General features: G+C 32.8%; 1 protein-coding gene across 1 annotated transcript in view; it reads left to right on the top strand.

Moving 5' to 3' along the window:
* LOC142317499 (lachesin-like) overlaps positions 1–26,514 on the top strand; it is a 345,180-nt gene that overhangs the window by 310,725 nt on the left and 7,941 nt on the right. Inside the window, exon 6 of the mRNA XM_075354060.1 lies at positions 10,246–10,384. Within this exon, the coding sequence (XP_075210175.1) occupies positions 10,246–10,384 (139 nt within the window). The remainder of the gene's footprint in view (positions 1–10,245; positions 10,385–26,514) is intronic.

Raw genomic sequence — 26,514 nt, forward strand, 5'->3', positions numbered from 1 at the left:
TTCTCCAAAGCTTCCTTCTACATATCAAAAATATATGTCCGGAGACTACGTTCCCTGCAGGATCCACCCGCCAACTTTGTGATTTCTACTAGGTTTAAGGTGATGGAGAAAAAGAAGTTTCTTAAATCTTTGTGCTCTTAAGCTTCCTTATATGTAAGAATTCGTATCCTATACATCATATCACGTTTTCAAACAGTTTTTTGGGCACTGCACCCAGGGAAGATAAATTGTATGTTTTTTATCTTTATTTATTGTTTCCGTTCTACTGTTTTTGCTGAGTTCTTAAACGTTATATAATTTTATAATGAAAAATGATATTTTTGGAGTTTAGCCTAATTTTCACGAAGGTGTTTGGAATAACTGAACATATTCAACAAAAAAATATTTCTTGAAATTTTTGCTTCTTGTCAAAAGAAAGATGCCTATGGAGATTGCGCTCCTGGGAGATACGTACTCTGAATTTTAAAATTTTCTTAATTTCCAAATAGTAAGAAATTATAAAAATTATTTAATTGGTCTTTTTCTATGATTCCTTCTTATGGATTAGAATTCATGCCTGTGAATGGATGAGAAATTTTTTGTTTTGTGCAATAAATATAGAGGAAAAAACATAGACAAAATACACAGTTTAAGAGATAAAGTTTTCCAAAAATATATCTATTAAATATTTTACCAGCAATTTAAGAAAAAATACAAAGAAATATTACTTAAAATAATGTATAAATTTTAAAAATTTTGAAAGAACTATTGTAGAGCTATTTATTTATCATTTTCTGATGTTTAGAAGAAAGCTATATGATTATCATATCTGTGTTTTCTTTTTCAATTTACTTATAAAATATTAGATTAATCAGTAAAAGAAAGAAAGAGATAGATTGTGTGATAGAATAAACAGGAAATTTCGGTAATTTTGGGAATTTTCAAAGAATAGTTATTTTAGATACCACAGGTAGGAGTAATATAGTCTCTACCCTATACGTATTGCGACTGACTGACTTCGAGCTATGACACTCCAATAAAGTTGGAATGCAGCCTTTAATTATTGGATTGGATCATTACAGGCTTCTAGAAGCCATTGTAATTGACTTCAACATTATTAGGAGAGTTGCTGAACAATGAATATTATCAAATTTAGACAAAATTAAGTTATAATAGAAGTTGCAAGATACTTAAAAAAAAGATTATACCTGTACATCACGTAATTCAAACATAGAAATTAATTGTACAGCTAAATTTAATCGATTTACTAACTGAATCAAGTACATTGCATTAATTGTTACATTTAATTAACTCTACTGTTGAACCCAACTGTCTTTTAATATTAGCGTCAATGAATAATTTATTAACAGTTATAAGCAAAGAACACATCCCAATATGATGATATAATTGAAAGATATTTTGAAATTTAATGAATAAGATGTTTCCTATAACCACCACAAACTTCTGAAAATTAAAAAAAATAAACAATTATTGTGTAATGTAAACGATTATAAGTGAATAATTTGTTACCTTTATATAAAAATTACTTTGTCAGTAATCAGTGTTAAATTTACTGTTTTATTCAAGCTTTTGGTTTTTACTATTTTAATACGAAATTTTTTACTAAGCTTTATAGAAGTTGTAGGAAAAACTATTATATTCATGAACTTACTAAATTAAAGAAAAACAAATAATAATGATAATAATAAATGAAGACTGGAAATTTTGAAATTAAAATCAATACAATCATTTGAATATCCATTGTGTGTTCATTCTACTGAAAATCCATATTTTAAACTGATTTTACATACCATATTAAAAAACCAAAAAATAGGATTTATTTGAAAACTTTTACATAATATTACCACTTTATAAATAAATAAACGTAAAAAAAAAGAATGTAAATTAAAAAATAATAAAACTTAGAAAATAAAAGTACCATAAAATGTTTTTTTTTCTTCACTATCTTTTTCTTTCTTTTTCTCTCTCTCTCTCTCTCTTTTTTCTTTCCATTAATCAACCGGATATCAAAATCTGTTAAGTTATTTAAATTTTGTATGAAATAAAATATATTTTTGTTTTATCCTCTATCCGGTTTCTCTCAGATTGTTCGTAAGAAACGTGACCAGATTTTATGATGAATCAAAAGTCTGCGGTATAAAACAATTCGCTTCCCACTTCAACTAGTCCGGCTCTTTCCCATCTGTCTCGGATATTTTCTTCTTTTATATGAAATTTCTACAAACAGAGGGTAGCGAGATAACAGAATACGATACTTGATAACACACAACGAATTTCAAACCGTATTATGAGTGATGACTCGTACAGTATGAGTTAAATTGAAAGTTCTGCGTTATAAGAGAAACCAGCCGAAAGACTAATTTTAGATGTTTGCATTAAAATTTTTATAGATGAAAACGAACAATAAATAATTATCTCTAAACTTTTACGTTTTGAAAATTCTTTGTGAAATTTAATTTATAATAAATAGTGATCATTACAGAATGCAAATTTCCTTAAATATTTCATTTACTGTTTTAATAAATACCATTGCATACGACACGCACGATATTAATTACTATATTTCTTCGTCCTTATTAAACGAAGAAAAATCAGAAATAATCAAATTTTTATAAATAGATTAAAGTAAATTAAACTATTAAGTCAAGATTTTTTTCTAAAACTTATAATTGTAGAATGAAAATTAAAATTGTTATTAACGTCCTACTGAATATATTGTCGCGTGATTACGGCTCGATCAAGATATTGAGAGATTAGCAATTTGAGAATGTTTATATAATCACAATTTATTAGTTTAAAAACATAAGTAAAACAAACCAATTCGATAATAGTAATAATAATAAACGACAATAATAAATGAAATAATAATAATATTAATCAGAACCACAGCAACAAAGAATAATAATAAATGTCAATAATAATAGTAATAATAATAATAAGAGCTGTTATTCAATCACTTCGAAAAGGCCAGCAAAACGGCCAACTACGAGGAAGGTTTTCGAACCAAAAAAGAAGAACTCGAAGGTCTACTAAATTTTAGAACTGAGTATAATTATCCATATAATGTACCATTTAAAATGGAAGAATTCGCGAAAGCGTTGGAAAAAGCAGGTAACACAGCTGCTGGTCCGGATGAAATTAATTGTCATGATCAGGCAGCTGAATATCACTGCAAAATGTAGATTATTAGAACTTTATTATAAAATATGGCGGGATGGAACGTACCCGCAGCAGTGGAAAAAAGCTCATGTTGTTCCAGTACCAAAGAAAAATAAAAATTTAACAGACCCCAATAGCTACCGTCCTATTTCGTTGACGTGTGCTATGGGGAAATTATTTGAAAAAATGATTAATAATCGACTCGTCTGGGTTTTGGAAAAAGAAAACCTGATATCACCGTATCAAGCAGGTTTTCGACAATACCATTCTACCACTGATCAAATGATCAGCTTAGAGGACATTATATATAACAGCTTTATTAAAAGGAAACATTGTGTCGGAGTCTTCTTTGATCTTCAGAAGGCTTTTGATATGACCTGGCGTCATGGTATAATGCTCCAGATACATGAATGGGGCAATCGTGGCAATCTGCCTATACTGCTCAGCAACTACATGAATGACCGTACCTTCCAAGTACGCGTCAACAATGAATATTCATGTGAAAGAATCTTGGAAAATGGCATACCGCAAGGTTCGCCGTTGAGCGGTACCTTGTTTACCATTGCCATTAATAAATTGATATTAGCCATTCCAGTAGAAATCAGCAAAAGCGTCTATGTTGATGATCTGGCAATTGTGTATGCCAGCAACATGACTGGCATGGTAAGGTACAAATTGCAACGAGCGATCAATTCTCTAAATGAAGTTGCAAGGATAACGGATTGCAATTCTCACCAGAAAAACGTGCTGTTTACACTTTTGTAGGAAGAGAATTCCTCATCAATGTCCTGCGTTGACAATTGATGATAATCCAATACAATATAAAGACAACGTAAGGTATTTAGGACTAGTATTGGATAAATCCCTTACATGGGGATTACATATACAGGACTTGAGTGGTAGATGCAAAAGAGCCCTAAACATTATAAAATGTTTATCGAATTTAAGTTGGGGCTCAGACAAAGAGATATTATTCATACTGTATAAAGCATTGGTTCAATCTAAACTAGACTACGGATGTATCGTATATTCATCCGCTAGAAAGTCGCACTTAAGAAAGTTAGACGTAGTTCATAATAGCGGAATAAGATTTGCAACAGGCGCATTCCGCACAAGTCCGGCGGCTAGTCTGATGTCTGAAGCCGGAATAATGCCACTACATTATAGAAGAGAGATCCTTTTACTAAGATACGCAGCAAATATATGGGCTTATCCTGCCCATATAAATAATAAACTTTTCAACAACCATCCTATGGCTGCATTATACGAACGTCGTGCTACCTATTCCAGACCAGCCGGAATTAGGTACCACGAATTAAGAAGTAAATATGAAATTGCCATTCCAGATACATGGGCAATTTCTACTAGAGAAATACCGCCATGGCTCTTGCCAGCGGTAAATACAAATTTGGATCTCTCTCAAGGAGAAATAAAAAAGAAACCAGCAGTGATCATCCAACAGGAATTTTTGGCAACCGTCAGTAGTTAAGAAAAACATATTCCGATTCTTTAAGTGCTCTTGTCGCAATTCGAAATAAGAACATTAAGGAGGTCCTAATTGCATACATCCTGTCCATTTTATACGTTCTAAATCAACGAGGACAGCGGTGCGTATTTGTATGGACTCCGGGGCATGCTGGTATTACAGGTAATGAAATCGCAGACGAAGCTGCAAGAAAGGCAACAGTCTGCGATGATTTGGATGCATTTCCTGTAAGAGTGGCAGATGTTGAAAATCGTCTAACAAACATAGTAAAAAACAAGTGTAATGCTGAATGGAGGAGTTTAAATACCTAATTAAACTCAGTAAAAACTTGTCCTTATAAATGGAAAAGCGACTTTAAGTTGACTCGCCGTGAACAAGCAGCGGTGACCGGACTTAGAATCGGTCACACGCGATTAACAAATTTATATTTGTTAACCGGCGAAGTGCGGTGTTTGTAATAAAACACTGACAATCAAGCATCTAATAGAAGAATGTACCATATATGAGGACCTCAGAAAGAGGTTCCGTCTTAGAAATAATATTACTGCTGATCTGGATAATGGAAATGAAGATAATATAGTTGCATTTTTACACGCCAGTGAACTTATTAAAAGTCTATAAAATGAAAGTTTAAAGCTGTGATAAAAGAATCTCTAAGCGGTAGTTTTATATATATATATATGGGAGTCTCGAAGCGTGGCACGTATAGTGACGGGAGGTAGCCCTCTTGCCTAGGCCATTTTGGCTCACCTGCACTCAAGAGCAGTGAGTCGGGGTGTGTCCGATGATGGCATGGGGGACCCTCAAGGGTGGATTGAGGGCGCGAGGCTATGGGTATGCGCGGTGCATGCCTGTAGCCTGTTTATAGGAAGGATTCAACTGCCACGGCACCCTGGCGCGACTGATATACTGCTCAACGGCGGTTCTGGTTGCCCCGAGGATGCTTTAAATAAAATGTAAGGGCCCTTTACACCCTTACATATGACGAACCAGATGATGATACAAATTACTTTTAAAGAATGTGACGAGGGCTAATGACATTAAGACAAGTATAAAGTTCTTTCACTATAAATACCTTTGCTGTTCACAAATAAAATTACCCTAACAATTTATTAATGAAATTTAGTATATTATCTCTTTCACTTTAGTCTATCAGTAACTCACCGGACCATTTATATTTATGTACTGACCAACTTGAATTACTTGTGACGTTACCTTAATCGTATCGAATTTGTACACACTAGAAATTCGCTCCTTCACTGACCTCCTCGCAGAATACTCTTGTTTCAGACTAGCATAATAACTCTTCTCTTAGAACTCTCTTGCAGAATTCTCTCGCAGACTCTCCTTGCAGACCGACTATCAACTGGTCTTCCCTTCCCCGAAGTATTTATACTCCTATCCTCTTTACCTATCGGACCGGACCCAACTTGAAGCTTGAGACTGATCGTCCGCCCTCACACGTTCCAATGAAATTCCTACCCTGGTCCGGTAACCACTTTTCATTGAACAACATCATGAATATTGTAAATATGAATATTATAAATATGTTCACGCTTTTTCTTCCAATAAAAAAATAATAATTTTAAATGGTGTATAAATTTCTATTACCACTCTGAAATCAATCTTTTCTTTCCTTTATTAATTTATTTCTAAAACATTATAAAGAATAATAAATAGTTCTAGGCGTATATGTATAATTAATTGTATAGATACAATGAAATTGTATATTTATTGCATGGAATTTATATAGATAAAAGTGTAATCAAGCTTTTGAAACTCACGTTAAGATGATTAGAAACGGATTTCAGAAAATCTAAACAATTTTGAGAGATCTGATCGTTGTTTAATAAAAATAAAAACCGAATTTTTCAATACCTTGTTTCTAATGTTGTTTCAACGTTTCTAACTAGCATTCTTACATGATAGTTTTACTGGCTTTACTTTGCTGAGCCTAGCGTGATTTTAAGAACGCATCGAATTTTAAATCTAGATCATATTTAAAAACGGGATGACATTCTTTAATGAAGATTTAATAATACTTTCCATAAATTTGAAGTACTTCCGATCATACCAAAACATACTTTATGTTTCGTGTCTAGAAAGTAGAAATTGAGGGTGAACAATGACATATCTTTTATAAAGCTGAAAAATATTTTCTGTTAACTTTTGTGTTAGCCAATTTCATATTAGTTGTGACTCCTATTTCGACAGTGTAGTCATTGCATAATCAAATAGATGCATCCCTGTATGTATGTAGGGGATCATAATTTTTTTATTATTTTTTTTAAAATATCGAATACAAATATTTTCTTTTTTTTCATTTTCATGGAAGAATTTTTAATTATTATTTTTAATTTGTGTAATTAATAAGTTTACACTCTTTTTAAGTGATGCCATGTATATTAAGTGAAATATTTATGAATAATTTTGATCAAAAAATTAATAAAAATTTAATTGAAAACATTTTTTTTTTAACAAAGTGTCCCACGAAGAAATAGATAAACTTTCAGGACATCTTCTACTGATGAAAATAATGAAAAAATTTCATATAAACATAGGCCTGGAAATTCTTTTTTTCGAGTTACGTCTAGTGGAAAGATTTCATCCGGATTTCAGCCTTCTAATAAAAAGAAGCCCTACTATAATTTTTTGGACCCAGATTAATGAATAAAGTTGGCGATTTCTTACGAAATTTGAGCTGAGAAATAGGATAAAACAAGTCGCAAAACTGTAACTTTTAAAAATTGTAGCAGTTTTTAAGATATCGGACGTAAAAAACAAATTTCGGTGTCGAAAAACAAGTTGTTTTTAGGTTTGTAGTACAATAGTTTTGTTAAATGACTCATAATTGCGGAAGTTACAAAATTTGTAGAGAATTTAATTCTGAAAAAATGAATGTAAATACAGTCTATAAAAAGTAAATAAAAACTTTTAAAAATCGGTTTTTTATTGAAGCAAAACAGACGAAAAATAAGACAGAAAATCTTATAATTCTTTCTGTACCTAATAAACATTCTTTTTAAAAACAAAGCGCTAATTACTGAAAATGATTTTAAAAGAGAGATAAAATTTATTAAGCAAAACAATATTTTAACTGTTTATATTCAACAATTTACCCAGGTATATAGAAATTTATGATACTTTAGAAATATTTAAAAAAGTTTATTCTATTGGTTGGCAATAATAACAGCTAGTCAACAATGAAAATTGTTTACTTCGTTTGAATCTGTCGTCATAAATTATCGTACAGATAAAGGAAGTGTAGTGTTACCATATCGTAATTTAAAAATGTAGTTTCAATTTTCTAACCAGGAATACGTAGATATAATTTTTATTTATGAATTTTATTACAGAAATTCTGAATCTGCTCGATATGAATATCAGGAGAGATTTCCTGGAAGGCGGATTTCAAATGCGAAAACGTTTTCTTCAGTGTATTAGCACTTACAAACGAAAGGGTCATTTCCAACGTGTTGAACGCCAAGTAAATCATCGTGTTAATGATAAACATCGTGTGATTCAGCATATGCAGCGTAGCCCAGGTACTTGTACAAGGCAAATTTCATATCGCACTGGTTGTCAAATCACAAAGTGTGGTGCATCGTGCGGAAACAAAATCTTTATCCTTTCCGCCTGCAGAAGATTTAAAGATTGCGGTCAACAGATTACCAACAGCGGTTAAACTTGTGTGTATGGCTTAAAGGCAACTCTGATAAGGTAAATTCAGTTTTATTTACTGATGAAGCCACTTCTACGAGAAATGGAGTCTTCAATTTTTGGAGCGAAGACAATCCACATAGTACTGTGGAAACTAGTTTTCGACATAGATTTCACATTAGTGTTTGGTGTGGCATTATTTATGACAAAATTCTGGGGCCAATTTTTTTTAAATTAAAACCTTTCGGGATGCATACGTTCATTTCTTGAAAAATAAATTTCCGGCTCTTTTGGAGGATGTACCTTTGCAAACTAGATTGCAAATGAATTTCCAGCAAGATGGAGCAACCCCACATTTTTCTTTAGCTACACTACAAAAAGTTAATACTAAAGAACAGTAACTGAATAAAATACGAAAACTATTGGATTTACACGAAAAGATCCTGAGATGATACGGAAAGCCACCGGAAATATTTTACATCGTACAGAGTGATGTATGCATTGTGAAGGAGGGAATTTCAAAACAATTATTGTGGTTTGTTATTCTGTTACCAATTATTATTTCATGTATTTTATTTTTGTTGTTTTACTATATTAAGAATAATGTTTATTAAGTACAGAAAGAATAATACGATTTTCTGTCTATTTTTCATTTATTTGAATCTATAAAAAAACCGAGTTTTAAAATTGTTATTTACTTTTTATTGGCTGTAATTAAATTAATTTTCTCCGAATTAAATTCTTTACAAATTGTGTTACTAAACCTTCCGTATTTATTAGTAATTTATCAAAACGTTGCACTACAAACCTAAAAAAAACTTGTTTTTTGACACCAAATTTTGTGTTTTACGTCGGATATCTTAAAAACTATTACCATTTTTAAAAGTTACAGTTCCGGAACCTTTTATCCTATTTCTCAGCTCAAATTTCATAAGAAACCACCAACTTTATTCCTTAATTTGAGTCCAAAAAATTACAGTAGGACTTCTTTTTATTAGAAGAGCTGAAATCCTTTCGCTAGCCGTAACTCAAACACAAAGCGTTTGCAGACCTATATTTATATGAATTTTTTTCATCAGTAGAACATGTCCTGAAAGTTTATCTCTTTCTTCGTGGGACACCTGTAAAATGGATACGTCGGCGATATCTTAACAAAAATCCCAAGGCATATTAAAATATATAAATAAAAGAAAGAACCAGAATAGTAGGGAAAAACTTTTGTATTAAAAACTTAATATCACAAAAGATATAATCAACTTTGGTTATGACAGATTACTCAACGTTGTTTTTAAATTAAACTTATAAGATAAAATAAAATATTATTTACTAACCAAATTTTATTAGCCAGAAAATCCTGCATAAACTAATTTGCAAAATTAAATAACTTTAAATTATTAATTTAAAAAATTACTTGTATTAGTTTTTATTTATTAATGATGATGACGGCTGAGATGAAAAGAGTTTTTTAACAAATCTATTAAATATAATATAATTGTAATAAACTGGAAAAAACAAAATATTTCAACCGAAATCTTACAAAATTTGGTTAATAATTATAATTAATCTGCATTTCAACATTGTGTGTGTGAGTGTGTGTGCGCGTGCACGCACGCACGAAAAAGAGAAAGAGGGGTCACTTTCTAAAATCGATTTGTGACGTTCGGTATGCATGCATACTAAATAACTAACTTCCCATACTAAATAATAAACTACCGTAATTTGAATTTGCATTTACACCATACTAACTGTATTATTTTTGATAATCAGAAATTTAAAATGCTAGATAAAGGAATTGCCTTGGTAAGCGTAGATACCTCATCTGATATTCGATTTCATCATTGAAACATCCTATCTAAAGATGGAGATTGTATTTAAGAAATAATCTACGTTAACTTAACCGTTAATAAATTTGCTAAATGTGATTCATCATTTATTTACAGTCGCACCAGGTATTAAAGTACCAAACCAGCTTCTTGGATCACCACTAGGTACAGATGTTCACTTGGAATGTCATGTCGAAGCCTTTCCTAACACTATAAATTACTGGTTGAAAAATCGAGGAGAGATGCTTTTAGACGGGTAAGTTGTATTAGTTAAAATCTATTGAATTATTTATATAATAAATTATTCTGACTACAAGTTGTGAAAAGGTTTCTAACCAAACAAACAAAATAGTTAAAACCCACTTGATTTCAAAGTATAAAATTCTCAAATATTATTGACTTAACTTTACATAAACAAAGAAAATTAGTAAATTTTTAAGGTTATTCTTTTCTGGCAAGGAATTAAATATTAGGATAATTTGTTAATAATATTTACTTCTATTATTTAATATTTATTTCTTGATAAACTTTTTTCTTTTTCTTTTTTCTCCGGGTTAGTCTAGCGGTTAAACTCGTCATCGCAAAATCAACTGATTTTCGAGGTCGAGAGTTCTGAGGTTCGAGTCCTTGCGAAGGCAATTGTTTTTATTTATGGATTTAAATAGTAGACTGTGGATACCGGTGTTCTTCGGTGGTTGGGTTTAAATTAATCACACGTCTCAGGCGTGGTCGACCTGAGTCTGTTCAGGACTACATGTTTACCGGTACATTTACACTTATATTTGCAGCTGCAGACCTGGCAAGCTGGTAGCAGAAATTGTATTTGCCTATTCCATACAGACACACCCAGATCTGGCAGCAAACTGGAAAATCTGGTTAAAATAATAAATGACATTTTACCAGGGCCGTTCGGAAACCCCTCGGCGTGGAAAAGAAAAACAAATAATTTTTCACAATGTTTTTTTTAAATTTTCAACTTAGTCACCGTACAATTCGACACGATTAGAACGACTTTCCAACTTTTTAATACCCTCAGTGTAATTTGTCCAATTCTGTAAAATAATCGGTTGCCTCAGTTTGACCACATCATTTGAAATAAATCTTCTTTCAGCGAGCCATTTCTTCAGGTTTGGGAAGAGGAAGTAATCTCTGGGAGTCAAATTAGGCGAGTAGGGCGCATGTGAAAGCATTACAAAGCTTAATCATCGAGTTTTGTAGCAACAATCCGAAATGTGTGTGCAGGTGCTTATGTGTTACACAAAACGTAGTGTAGACTCTAGTAGACAGGTTAGATCCTGTCCATTAGAGCAAATCTGTTCAGAGTTAATCAAATTTGCTCAAAAAATTAGTAAACCTTCATTCGACAATCATTTAATACGTCGTTGTGGATTTTTGTACGATTTCGTCGGCTGTAGCGATATTTGGGGGTCCCAAGCGTTCATCATCTTTTATTGCCTTTACGAGTAAGTTTAAATTTACCAGTTATCTTTTTTACCGTCGAAAACTAAGAGGAAGAATCTCTTTAAAATGGTATCTAACACTTTTTGTTTGTCCGACGAGGTTAAACTTTTTAAAACAAAGTACTTTATAACATCTATTAAAACTTCAGTTTTAATTCATTTTTTTTCAAAACTTGTTTGCTTTACTCGATCCCCACAAATAAGCACCTAAACGCACGTGTCTGAATCTTTGTAGCACGCCACCTAATGTATCATACTTGACAAATAGTTATTTGCTCATATTTGCGCTATCTCTATTTCAGGCCAACAACATTCCAAGAGCATTAAACAATTTTCACTTGGCATTATCAGTTACATCTTAATAATAAATTTTTCACCCATAATATACTCACATCTTTCGTTATAAAAGTCGACAAAAAGCCTAGATGTGGCAGAAATTGTTAAAGCAGGTCTACTGTACGCAAAAATAATGCATACACAAAATGTCGCGTCTGTTTTGTATTGTGTTTTTAATACTAAAAGTATTAAAATCACAACTAACGCTCAATTTCAATACATTTATAACTTTGTTTTATATTAATAAAATTAATAATAGAAATTATTATTAATAATTTTTATTTCAGTTAGTGAAAAAAAGCGAAAAGAGGCACAAGATCTTCAGACTTCATTATTTTTCAGTACCGTATACCTGATATAGTAAAAATTGTTAAAGTTTTACCATATCTCGATTGTTTATCAACCGATTCTAATATATAATGTACCATTCAGTTTTTAACAAAATTATTATTAACATTTTATCTAATGAAACATAACTGCATAAAATTAATATTTACAGAGTTACTAACGATTCAAAAATGTAAATATCTGCCATTTTGAAATTTTCGAAGAAACAATTTTCAAACTTGGTTATTTTGCAGATGGTGTTGAGTAAATGTACACCGAATTTCATCAAAATGCCTTAGTTTGTTAATATAGATTTCTATTGTCAAAACACTATATAAAGGATTCTTTGTTAATTAACCTTTTTCTTTATTTTAAAGTCTCCAATCAATCTTTTAAATTTAGCCAACATCTCCCGGGACACCCGGTATAGGTGAAAATGTTGTTATTGTTTATGTGCCTCTTAATATGTATAACTATCGGCACATAAGTTGGCACAAAAACTAGCAATCAGCAAACATTTGGCACGGTACTAGGCCGACTGAAAACATTGTCAGTTTATTATAGATGATATTTATAACTAAAAATACAAACGATGCTATTTAATTAAAAGTAGTTTAGTATCCCAATTAATATTATTATTTTAAAGTAATTTAAATAATTATTTCTTCTTCTCACTTTACTGCTGAAGCTCGCAAATTCCGAAGTCGCTGTCGTCGGTAAATTCTAAAGAGCTCGTGTCCGATTCTGAATTCACATTTATCAGAAAACTGTCGATGTTCATTTCATGCAAATGTTCTTCTTCAATGTATTTATTTTCAACGTTGACAACATGCTAGCAGACATTGCTCCACTCAGCTTCAGATACTTTATGAAATTCCTCTTCAACTAACTTAAGAACGTCCGACATGCTAAAAGTTGTATTCTTTTTAGCTACTTGCTCTTTCGCTTGACACAAAATCATTTCAGTGACATTTAAGTCAGGGTGATAATGTGGCAACCATAGAACTGTGTGAGCATAATTTTCGAAAATGTGATATAGTAGAAATTTCTTTTGATTTTCTTTGCGTAATTTTATACCATATAATTCAGTCTTCGTCATTGCAGGAGAACAGTTAATTTTTTGTTCGTCCAACCATTTTATCATATCGCTTTTTAAAGAGTTAAAATTTGGCTGCTTTTGTAACAGAACATTGTGATACGATGCGTTATCTAGTATATGGCTGACCGACGTGGCAAGTTGGGAATACGCTTCTCCCATAACCATTTCGTGTACTTTTTGGAATCCAACGATTTGTGATAATCTCCTTTCTTATTTGATTCATACATAAGTAAAGTATTGTTAATGAATCCTTTATTACAGCCGGAATGAATAATTATTAATAGTAAGCCCTTGGATACGGGTGTTTTCAGTCTCTCATAAAGGTTTGTTGCGTCACGATTTTGGTGTCGCATGATTACTGTGAATGTAGGTTTCATCTGTGTGTACAATCGGTCTTTCTTCTTCGCGAAACAGGGAAATTTGTCGTAGAAATTTCATTCTTTGCATTTTAATATCATGCCGTTCTATCAGTATTTTTTGCTTGTCTTCTGATTTTTCCCATCTAAATCCCATTTTACGTAATATTCTCCTTAAAGATTTTTCACTCCCTTTTTAAATTAATCTCACTTTCGCGGCTTTTTACATAATTCTCTTCACAGTAAGAACTCAATTTTCGGTTACATAAAATTTATTTATTAAAATAAATAAATAAACGCCTCAAAGCATTCGTGTCAAACGAATCTAAATTGCGCACAGTATTGGAGTAATTTACACGTTTTCTCGGCAAAACGAACACGAATGTCTCCTCAGTTTCATTTAATTTCCCTCTGCTATAATTCTTTGGATCGTTCGTTTTGATTCTTTTTTCGCTTGAACAATCGTGTTCAGCACTTCAGTTTTCCTCACTATTTCGGTTCCGGCATTGTTTTGTAGAAAGAAATAGTAAACATAGAATATAATTTCTCTCTCCTGACTATAAACCTACCTTTTCCTCCTAACTTGGGCATTTTAAAAGAAAACAATTGTATTGAAATATTAAAAATTTACTTGACTGAATTTATGACAAAGCCTTAAATGAAAACAACACAACAAATAGTAAAAGTAAATCACTAACAGCTATCCACTTAATTAGTAAAATATACACCGCAATAAATGTTTCTATAATAACCACTTTTACAACATAATTACAAGTGATATGTGACATGATTCTTCTCAGCGCAGTGATTAAAGTAAATTAAAAATAAGGAAATGAAATTCTTAGAATGCGTGTTGTGTTTACAACAGTTCATAAATAGCACATTAGGCATCTATGATTCATGAATGATTCTACTATTATTAGTTACTATAAAACAGGAAGTAGTCCTAGATCACAACATTAATATATAATTTAGAATAAAACTCAACAATCACATACACCACAGCAAGTTTTTTGAAAACTGTTTTTTATATATTACTATATTACAAGAGACATGTAGTAAATTACAACGTTTTTAATTTGCTTATAAGAGAGGCTAATGCATGCAAAATGCTAGTACATAGGCTTCAGTCCCTGCGCCAACATATGTGCCGACGAGCCTAATCGGCTACAAATTTTTCGATCTTAGAAAATTTGCTAGGATTACGGTATTGGTTAGTTAGTAAAATTGAATCACCCTGATTCAACGAAACAAGAACCACCTGAATTTTTTCCTTAGGATTTGTTTATTCAATTGATATTTTTATTTTGTATTATTTTAAATTGAGACTTCCAACCAACCACTAACTCAAACTCTCTTTTTAAAAATATTTGTTTGTTGTATCTATTAAATAGTGAGCAGTGACTGATTATTTTACCACACAGTAAGCAAAACGGACAAAGTTTCTACACAAGCCAAAAATTAAAAATAAACGACGGCTGTTATTGATAAAATAAAACTTGGTAACTATGCGCATTCCCGGCGTTCTATATTATCGTAAATCTTTATGAAAACTTCTGTTTTCATAGACATTTCATCAGTGAATTTTGATCATTTACTACAAAAATATTTTGTTAATTTTTTCCCCAATACACGTTTCACAAACTTCATTTGCTGTCGTTATGCAACTAGCTTAAATAATAACCCTCTGTATTGCTGTAGTAAATAATTTTAGTGAAATAATTTTTATAATTTAATAATTGTTAAATTCTGGGAGTCAATGTCAATTGAAGAAACGGGGGACATATGCTCCAAGCTGGCTCTTAGTTTATCTATCTTCAACAGCAGACTCACTATATGTTTTGTTAAAAGCCGAGAATCAGTCAGTAAATTTATTTTCCCCCTATCAGTCATGAGACTAATCTCATATGCAGCCGAGAACGAAAGACAGTCCAAACATAAAAAGACAGTCGTCTTTTTGTATTTTGAAAAGATCCTCTTCAACATCTAAAAGAGATGATTTTTATTATTATTATTATTGTTGTTGTTGTTATTACGATTGTAATATTATGATTGTTATTCGCGTGTGACTGATTATAAGTCTAGTCACCGCTACTTGTTCTCGGTGAGTCAGCTTCACATCGCTCTTCCATTTATATTGAGAAGTATTAACTGTGTTTAATTTTGTATTTAATCTTCTCCAATCATTACTCCGCCGGTTTCTTATTGTATTAGTTAGACAGTTTTTAACATCTGCCACTCTTACAGGAAATGCAACCAAATCATCTCAGACTGTTGCCTTTCTGGCAGCTTCCAAATTCCTGTTGGATGAACACTGTTGGCTTTTTTTTATTTCTTCCTGAGAGAGATCCAACCTTGTATTTACCGCTGCCAAGAGCCATGGCGGTATTTCTGTCGCAGAAATTGCTAATGTATCTGGAATAGCAATTACGTATTTTCTTCTTAATTTGTGGTACCTAATTCCGGCTGGTCTGGAATAGGTCGCATGATGTTCGTATAATGCAGCCATAGGATGATTGTTAAAAGGTTTGTTATTTATATGGGCAGAAAAAGCCAATATATTTGCTACATATCTTAGGAAAAGGATCTCTCTTCTATAATGTAGTGGCAGTATTCCGGCTTCGGACATTAGATTAGTCGCCGGACTTGTGCGGAAAGCGCCTGTCGCATATCTTATTCCGCTATTATGAATTACATCTAACTTTCTTAAATGCGACTTCCTAGGGAATGAATATACAATACATCCGTAGTCTAGTTTCGATTGAACCAATGCTTTATACAATTTTATAATATTATTTTATCCGAGCCCCAAGTAATGTTCGAAAATAAATTTTATAATGTTTATGGCTTTTTTGCATCTATCACTCAAGTCCTGTATATGTGGTCTGTACGTCAGGGATTTATCCAATACCAGTCCTAAGAATCTCAAATTATCCTTATATTGTATTGGATTATTGCCAATTGTCAACGCAGGACTTTGATGAGGAATTATCTTCCTACAAAAGTGTACACAGCACGTTTTTCTGGTGAGAATTGGAATCCGTTATCCTTGCAACTTCATTTAGAGCATTGATCGCTCGTTGCAATTTGTACCTCACCATAGCAGTCTTGTTGCTGGCATACACAATTGCCAGATCATCAACATAGACGCTTTTGCTGATTTCTACTGGAATGGCTAATATCAATTTGTTAATGGCAATGGTAAACAAGGTACTGCTCAACGGCGAACCCTGCGGTATGCCATTTTCCAAGATTCTTATAGAAGAATATTCATTGTTGACGCGTACTTGGAAAGTACGGTCATTCATATAGTTGCTGAGAAAGACTGGCAGATTGCCACGAATGCCCCATGCATGTATTTGGAGCATTACTCCATGCCGCCAGGTCATATCGAAGCCCTTCTGTAGATCGAAGAAGACTCCTACACAATGCTTCCTTGTGATAAAGCTGTTGTATATAATATTCTCTAAGCTGATCATTTGATCAGTGGTAGAATGGTATTGTCGAAAACCTGCTTGATACGGTGATATCAGGTTTTCTTTTTCCAAAACCCAGACGAGTCGATTATTAATCATTTTTTCCAGTATTTTTCCCATAGTACACGTCAAAGAAATAGGACGATTGGGGTCTGTTAAATTTTTATTTTTCCAAGGGCCTATATTTAAGGGCCTCTTTCGCTCGACTATGGCTAATTCCAATATCCTGCAGGAAACCAAGGTACTTATATGTCTCACCACGCTGCATTGCATTCATGAGTGCAGGAGCATCCATCTGCGGCACTTCACACGCCTCAATCTGCGACCATTTTCCTCTCTTCATAGCATTGACCCTACACTTGTCAAGACCAAAACTCATGCATATGTCGACACTGAACCTCTCGACTAATTTGACAAGTTGCCGGATCCCTTTTTCAGTGTCAGAAATAAGCTTAATATCATCCATATACATGAGGTGGCTAAAACTGTACTGCCCAAGAGCAAAACCCTTCTTGGACTTCTGTAAGATGGAAGACAGAGGGTTCAACGCTAAGCAAAACCATAGAGCGCTCAAGGAATCGCCCTGAAAAATGCCTCGGTTGATCTGTGTTACTCCGACCTTAACGGGGTTCTTATCTGGAATAGTCAACAAAAGATTTGTGCAACACTTACCCATAACGACACTTAGGCACTCAACGACAACGGGATCGACTTTGTAGAGACGTAAGACTTCTATCAACCAGGAGTGTGGAACCGAGTCAAAGGCCTTTCTGTAGTCTATATAACCAGTATATTATAGGCTGCCTCGACTCTTCTTTGCCGTTACAGAGATAACGCTATCAATCACTAGCTGCTCTTTGCAGCCCCCTACTACCCTGACGACACCCTTTTTGCTCCTCAGCTAAGATCTGATGCCTTTCAAGATGCTTATTGATTTTGGCAGTGAGAACACAAGTAAAAAGCTTATATATTGTGGGGAGACAGGTAATAGGTCTGTACTTGGACGGATCTGCCTTCGCAGTAGAAGTTTTCGGGATCAGATAGGTTATCCCCTGGGTGAAAAAGGTCGGCATTAGACTTGCATCTCGCAAGATGGCAGAATAAAATTCTGCAAGACGCCTGTGAACAGAAGAAAAGCGCTTGTACCAAAAGTTATGCACTCCATCAATCCCAGGCGCCTTCCAATTATGGGTTTTCCTAATCGCCTCCTGTACATCTTCTAGAGTGATTAAATTATCTACCATTGTCTGGACTCTATCAACTCGTTTTCGTTCCTCACGAATCCACGTTTCCCCACAGTTATGCTGTGAGGAACACGACCAAAGCGGGCCCCAATAACCCAAGACCTCCTCACTAGTAGGGGACGCGTTCGCCTGAGGTTGTTGCTGAGGTGAAACTTGCAACCGCTTATACAGCTCCTTTTGATTGGTACGGAACAAGTGAGCTTGTTCCCGGCGCATGTTACTCTGCCGATACCGCCGCAGCCGACATGACAGTACCATCAATCGTTGCTTCAACAAATCCAGGACTTCATGGCCGGTGGTGTTTTCCGGGTTCTCATATGTTCGGATTATCGACTGCGCCGCCGATCGGATCCTTCCACTGGGATTAGCAGATGTTAAGAAACTGGACAAACGACCAATCTCTTTTCTCAGCTTATCGACTTTCCTACACAGTCTCTCCTCCCAAGGTGGACGCTGGGGACTCTTACGCATTGCAGGAGCGACGATTCGCTGGCCATTCGCTTTGACTGCCGTAATCGCACCGATGTACACTAACTCATGGAGCTCAGTTATGGAGGGTACTAATCTTACTTTTTCTTCAAGAATCTCGTTAAGAAGGCTCACTATGTTCCTCGTTCCGCAATTAACCCTCAGCCTTGGTATACGCTGTCTGGCCGACGGATCCATACTACCATACAGCATCTCGTTCTCAGAAAATTGGTCAGAAAGGGGATTGTCGGCTCTTATCGTTTCTTCTACAGTACTTTCATCTGAAGATGGGCTGGACAACAACCCTAACTCCCTAGAAACATCAGCTCGGATTAACGCCACCACATCCGCAGGAATACTATTAGACTTAAAAAGGGATCTGCGCTGATCCAAGATGTTTTGGACAGACTTACATCGTAGCTCAGGGAACTTCTCAACCATCGCTTGGTGCAGCGGAACACTATACGGTTTCATGTCCGATTCCATTTTTGTTATAGTTAGATAGGTACGATAAAGGAAGGCATTATGTTCATCTGTCCATTTAAACCGCTTCCTACCCCGGGGTTCTACAGCACTGGGTGACTGAACTTCAGCCACAACAGAAGCCACAGAAGACGTTCCAGGCCTTGTGGTACCATTAGGTGAGGCGCCGCCACTCGCTCCAGCACTCCTCACCCCAGACTGAACATCACGACGGCTCCGAAGGGTGTCAGCCCGCAACACCCTACCGCCCCGGCATTTATTCACGTCGTTGTACTCCATTAATTTTCAAAACAAATGGAACAGGATAAGCTCCTGCGGGCAAGCCTCCGACACCTCCAGAAACGGCCGTCCCTAACATGGGAAACAGACGCCGACCAAACGCCGCCCAATCTGGAACAGACGCGTTGGATTTAAAGTACATGTTATGGTCCGCAGGTGGGTCTTTGAAGAACACCACCTACCCTGTATATCTACAAGGCCTTCCTCTATCCGCCACCTTGAGGACGCGCCCAGTAGGGGGACAGGACCCCCCCCCCGGGTTATTATAGTTATTATTATTATTATTATTATTATTATTGATTTCAATATAAAGAACTTTCATCCCATCCCATGTTAGGTTTGTTGTCGAAGATATTTGAAATTTTGTTCTGTGAGGTCTTCCGATCATACATCAAGTCTAAGGTTGTTGAGAAGCAGCATACCTGGACTTCCAGAAAGCTTTCCACTAGGTACACATCATCTTCTGTTGAATAAAATGGAGAAAGTGGGTTTACCCTCTTTGTTGGTTAGGTGGACTGCTTCTTACCTTGTGGACTGCTGTTTCAGAGAGTATTTTGGTGGCTCCGTGTCTGATGAGTTTCAGATTGGTTCTTGTGTTCCTCAGATCGAACTTTGGTCCACTCTTTTTTTTTATTTTCATTAACGATATTGTAGAGAGGGTTGGCTGTTCTCTCCTGATATTTGCTGATGACATCAAGATCTATGGAGGATTTCTTTGGATACAGATCATTTGCTGTTGCAGAGATCGTTGAACGAGGCTTGATTGTGGTCTATTGAGAATGATCTTCCTTTGAATCTTGGAAAGATGAAGGCTGACTTTCATGAGGAAGACAAATTGGTCTTGTCACATTTATTTTATAGACAACTCTCACATTGAGCAAGTTCAGGAGATGAGGGACTTAGGGGTTCATTTTGCCTCAAAGTTTTCATTTGTATGCCTTGTTGAGGCCATCGCTTCATTGACAAGAAGAAATTTGGGTTTTGTGCGATGTCTTTGTCGTCGTTTCATGTTGATAAACACATGGTTTTTGTCGTATAAAACACTTGTTCATTCTCATGTTGAGTATTGTATGGTCATTTGGAATAGTGATCGGGGTTTCACTAATGATTTGATTGAAATCACGCAGAGGAAACTGCTTTGGGCGTTGAGATGGAGGTTTACTGGTCGACTTGATGCCACTTCCTACTCTGCTCAATGCAGAGATTTGAACTTAGAGAAATTGGATGAGCGGCAGACTGTTTTCAATTTAAAATTTGTTGCAGGTCTTCTCCACGGTATGCCACAAGTTACAACTGTGGGTGCCAGTTTGGAACATCAGGAACTTTAGGCTATTTCATTAGAAAAGTTTCTGAGTGTTCCCCAGTTTTAAGATGCTTTCGTCTAGCAAATAGGTTCACTGATTTATTGGATCTTTCTGTTCGTCCTTCTATTGGTGAAATATGTCGAGCTGGTGTCATTGACTAGTTTATACCAGTTTTATTGTATGTTTAGCACTGTTGATTTGTCAAAGCTTGTAATTCTGTGTTTTATTTTTGATGAAACCATTTGTTATAGGGCTGAGTTCTTCAATCACCATTTCAGTGACATAATGTTCCATTTGCTTGTTGTAATGGTCCTTTCTTGTTTGAGTTTTATGCTGGATGGTATATATATTCATTTTTCATACTTATTTCAGTGTCTAGATATTATTCATTTATCATACTTATTTAATCACCTTCTGGAAAGTATTATTCTTTTGTATTAGTTAATGCAGTTTTGTTCAGAAGTATTTCTATTATTGTTTCTTGTGGATACAGTGGCATATTAAGGTCATTTAGACTGTTCTGCCACTTAGCCCCTAAGACCTATCTCTTCCTATCCCCCTCATAGGTCCATTTTAGGTCCCTCTGGTGTTCAGGGGTGTAAGGAGGCCACTTAAAAAAAAATAATATTATTATTGTATGTATACCTGAATTAAATTAAATTCCAAAGCACTCCATTGTGTATTTATCAGTATTGCAGTTATTTGATAACAAAAAAAATTTTGTGGGACAACTTTTTAATCTAATTGTAAATAAACAATTTTTAGTTTAATACAAAATTTAATGAAAAAATAACAAACATCTGTTTCTTTATCCCTAAGCTAGAGATTTATTGAAAATTGCTTCCTTGTTTGTGATTGATGTTTTATATTAAAGTTTTAATTATTTTAAATATGCCTGCCAGAAAATTCTATTTGTGTACTAGTCATATGCAAACGCCCAAGCTTGCTTATGTGTGTGTGTTATGATTGAATGAAAGGGTAACACTGAAAGGATTTGATGGTTTTATTGGGTTCAATGGAGTGGTTTTTTTTCAGCTAAAGTTCTATCATTTTGACAAAGTAAATTGATGTTATTTTTGCATTTATTTACTTTTTTTATTTTTTTGTAGTGTGGGTTATGTAAAGAGTAAAAAGCAAAAAGAGTTGAATAAGCCAAGCTAATGGACCCTTTTTTATCAGTGACATATACCGTGTGTATGTGTGTGTGTTTACATATATACATACTTAAGTTTATAAAGTGTTATTCACTTCTATTAGCATTTACAGTTTCATTTTTCTCTACTTTCTTTAATTTTGTTATCCTTCCTTGACCTACCCTTCCTTTCTGATCTAACCACTCATTCTTCTTAAAATAAAATGAGCACTTCTCTTCTTCATTCACATTTATTTACATCTAATTATATAGGATGAAAAATGATGAACAATGTTTTTATTTTGTTAGATTTAATTCACCACACATGTCATGCATGAAAACTGAAATAAAAGTGAAAAATTGATAGCGTTATTTTTAAATATCACATTATCAATATAATCATTTGTTCTTCAATTATAATGTTCTTGTAATATATCAATTAAAATGTACAATTTGTGAATTAAACTTCTTGTCAATTAAAATGTACATTTTGTATACATTTTTGATGTGATGTGTACATTTTGATTATTATGATTTTGATATACTTCACAACTTTTATTTAATTTTCATCTTTGATAATTACAAGTCCAAACAACACTGGGCCAGCAATTATTTTGACATAATAATTACCACTAACTTAATGTATTTTATTTAAGATTTAATTCAACAGACACATAATATTGAAACAATCTGTTATAAAAACCATATATTTATAAATTTAAAATAAATAAATTTTAATCTTTTAATTAAATATTGAAATCGTTTTATATTCTTATATCTTTTTATATTTACATATCTTTTTATATTCTTATTGAAATCTTTTTATTAAATATACATCTTTTAATTAATTATTAAATACAATTTATGTGTATAATTCAATCTGTGATTCATGAATAAACAAGACAAGCTTAATAAGTTAAAAAATAAAATTAATTTTTTTTCATGTTAAGGTGTAAAAGAAACACTACTTAAATATTATGATGTTCTAGATTCAAGAAAAAATATTGATATGAGTTTTACAATAGTCAGTTACACAATAGAACACTTATTTTTTCGAATAATCTCTAGAAAAGATTCAAGTTGAAGAAGAAGAAGAAGAAAAAATCTTTAAAATTGAAAAAATAGGTTTAAGCTAGATAATTGGAATACGCATTTTGTCCCACTTACGTGTACAAAAATAATTTTCATATTAATATTATAAACCTTGCCACAAAAATCACACAATTTTTTTTTCAAAAACTGATCTTCCTTTATTAACTTAAAAATTTAATGAAACAACTTGAAATTTAGTGAAAATTGCGATTTGATTGGTAGTTTTAATATTGGTAGCAATATTAAAAAATTAAAACTTAATTTAATCTTAAATATAAAGTTGAATATTTGTCTGTCTGTCAGTGTGCCTGCCTGCCTGAATTGACTTTTTTTTAAATTTTATTACCATGACCCATTTCTTCAAAAAAAAGGAAATAATTTAAACAGATTTAAAATTCTTAATGAATTCCTTCCATCTACATGTCTGGTAAAAAAATTCTGAAAATAATTATTTCAATATTTATTAACAAGAAGAGGTCCTGGAAAGACTAGAAAAATCATCCATGATAATAATCAATGTGTCAGGCAGTAACATCCCAGAATGTATCATGTTTACAACAGGAAAGGTGAAATGCCAATGACCTTCTTCTTTTTCCTGTTTAGCCTCCGGTAACTACCGTTTAGATGATGAATGAGGATGAAATGTATGAGTGTAAATGAAGTGTAGTCTTGTACATTCTCAGTTCGACCAATCCTGAGATGTGTGGTTAATTGAAACCCAACCACCAAAGAACACCGGTATCCACGATCTAGCATTCAAATCCATGTAAAAATAACTGGCTTTACTAGGACTTGAACGCTGGAACTCTCGGCTTCCAAATCAGCTGATTTGGGAAGACGCGTTCACCACTAGACCAACCCGGTGGGTTAAAATGCCAATGACCAAAGCCATGTTAATAAACAATTCCCTTTGATCACTTAAGTTAAACAATGTTGGATGCAATTCACTATATGCAGTCGGCAATTGATAGTGGTGAGCGACCACAGCAGTTAATGTCACTTAAAATTCAAAGTTAAATGATCAAAAATAAAAGAAGATATAAAAGAACATGAGAAAAAAATTTACAATTTAGACCTAAGTAATAAATAGTATTTATTTTGCTTTAAGATATGTATAATTATTTTTCAAGCAGAACCATGCAAAAATCACTTTTAATATGACTTGGTCAGTTTTTCTAATAACAAAATTAAAAATACCAACAAAACCTGTTTAATTCTTACATAGTTCTTTACATACCATTAGAGATCAAATGAATTCAAATACGAATACATAAATAATTGCATACATTACATAACCAATTATAATTATTGCATTAACAATGTATTACTTCAGCAATTGTACTACAAATTTCTTAGCAAATATGAATGAACTATAATCAATATTTTAAAAACATTCCATGAAAATGACACATAAATGAACATTCCACATAAATGAATTAAAGTATGATGTGTGTAGTATTTCCAGTCTTATTACATGTAGTAACATGTATTAGACTCAGTTTCTCTAACATGGCACCATTGGTAAAATACAATTATTATATATAATATAAACTGTTTACCAATATATTATTCGTTTCCCTCAAGCACTTTTGGCTATTCTGCCATTTCAGGAGGGATTATAATTTATGAATGAAATATATATAAGTATAAAACTCACATATTTAAATTTTATATATATATATATATATATATATATATATATATATATATAAATTGATTGTCATTTTTTAAAAGTTAAAGTCTGAAGTCAAAGTAACTATGTTCATATTGTAATAGATCACAATTGTTATGAACTATGTAGATTGTGAAATTAATTTAGACAACTTAATTATTATTGTTTATTATTTGCTTATATAAAAATCATCATTGAATTTAATTTGTTCATTTATTAATTTCTTATGATTATTGTAATTAAGAAAATTTTTTGAGATTAAAAATACTATAATAATTATTAAAGTAATCCAATTCTTCCATGAATTTATTTAGATCACAATTATGTTTAGTTTCCAAAATATATTTAGCAAAATTTGAACGGTCTTTATATTTCTTTGTTATACAATTAATATGTTTTTTAGTTCTAATTAAAAATGATCGATTGGTCACAGCAATATATCGTAATTCACATTTTAAACTGTATACACCTTACCCATTCAAATTAGATTTATTAGAGTTTTAGTTGGATCTCTATTATTAATATAATTTATGATTTTATTATTAGTTATATATGCTGTTTTAGATTAGATGATATATATGTTATTAAATTTTCTGTAGTTTACATTAAATTTTATTTTTACGTAATTGTTTCCTGAGTTATTATGTTTTAGTTTTATATTTTTCTCTTATATAAAATTTATTTTTTAATTTGAGGTATAATTTGTCTATTAAATTATAATTATATCCATTTGATGTAGCAATGTATTTAATATTATTTAATTTGTTATTTAATTTTATAGTATTATGTTTGAGATATTTAATTGATCTGTAAAGTAATGAATTGAAAGTGGCTATTTTCTGGTTCCATGGATGAAAAGAATTACAGTATTATGGTATACTGTTGGGTTGGTTTCCTATAAATGTTTATGTCAAATTTATTTGTATAAATTGGGCAATTTAATTAATTGTATAACAAAGGAATATAAAGACCGTTCAAATTTTGCTAAATATATTTTGAAAACTAAACATAATTGTGATCCAAATAAATTCATGAATGTATTGGATTACTCTAATAATTATTATAATACTTTTAATCTCGAAAAACTCCATACATACAATAATCATAACAAATTAATAAATGAACAAATTTATTTATTTATTTAGTGTATGGCACCAAAACACAACGCCAATTACAGTCAAAAATTACAAATAAAGATTTAACAAATTAATATAAGCTACTGATTCTGGAGTCGCCATCAGGAAATCTTCAGGATTCCCTTCATAAGGATTCCTAGGGCAAACTTCTGTGATGTATTTAACAGTTTGATTTTCACTACACTCACAAAGGAGTATCAGTGTTTTACCCCATTTATACAGAAAATAAGTGCACCTAACATGCTGAGTTCGTATTCTGTTTAGCGTTGTCTTACGTGGCAAGTCAAAACCCGGCGGCCTTTGAGTAATACATGGGATTTGGTTATTCTTGTCTGTGGTCCATTCTTGATACCATGCATCAGTTAGGTTAAATCCGTCCTCTGTGGCAGCAATTGCTGTTTTGATAGGTGGCTTTCTAGATCGAAGGTGACCACGATTGGCATCCTCAATGTCCTCATGTATTAGTAGGTTTCGATTGTCCATAGTCTTCTTGTACTATTTTACAAGAGCATTCATACGGCG

This window comes from Lycorma delicatula, chromosome 1, assembly GCF_047948215.1.
Source record: "Lycorma delicatula isolate Av1 chromosome 1, ASM4794821v1, whole genome shotgun sequence".
NCBI classification, from domain to species: Eukaryota; Metazoa; Arthropoda; class Insecta; order Hemiptera; family Fulgoridae; genus Lycorma; species Lycorma delicatula.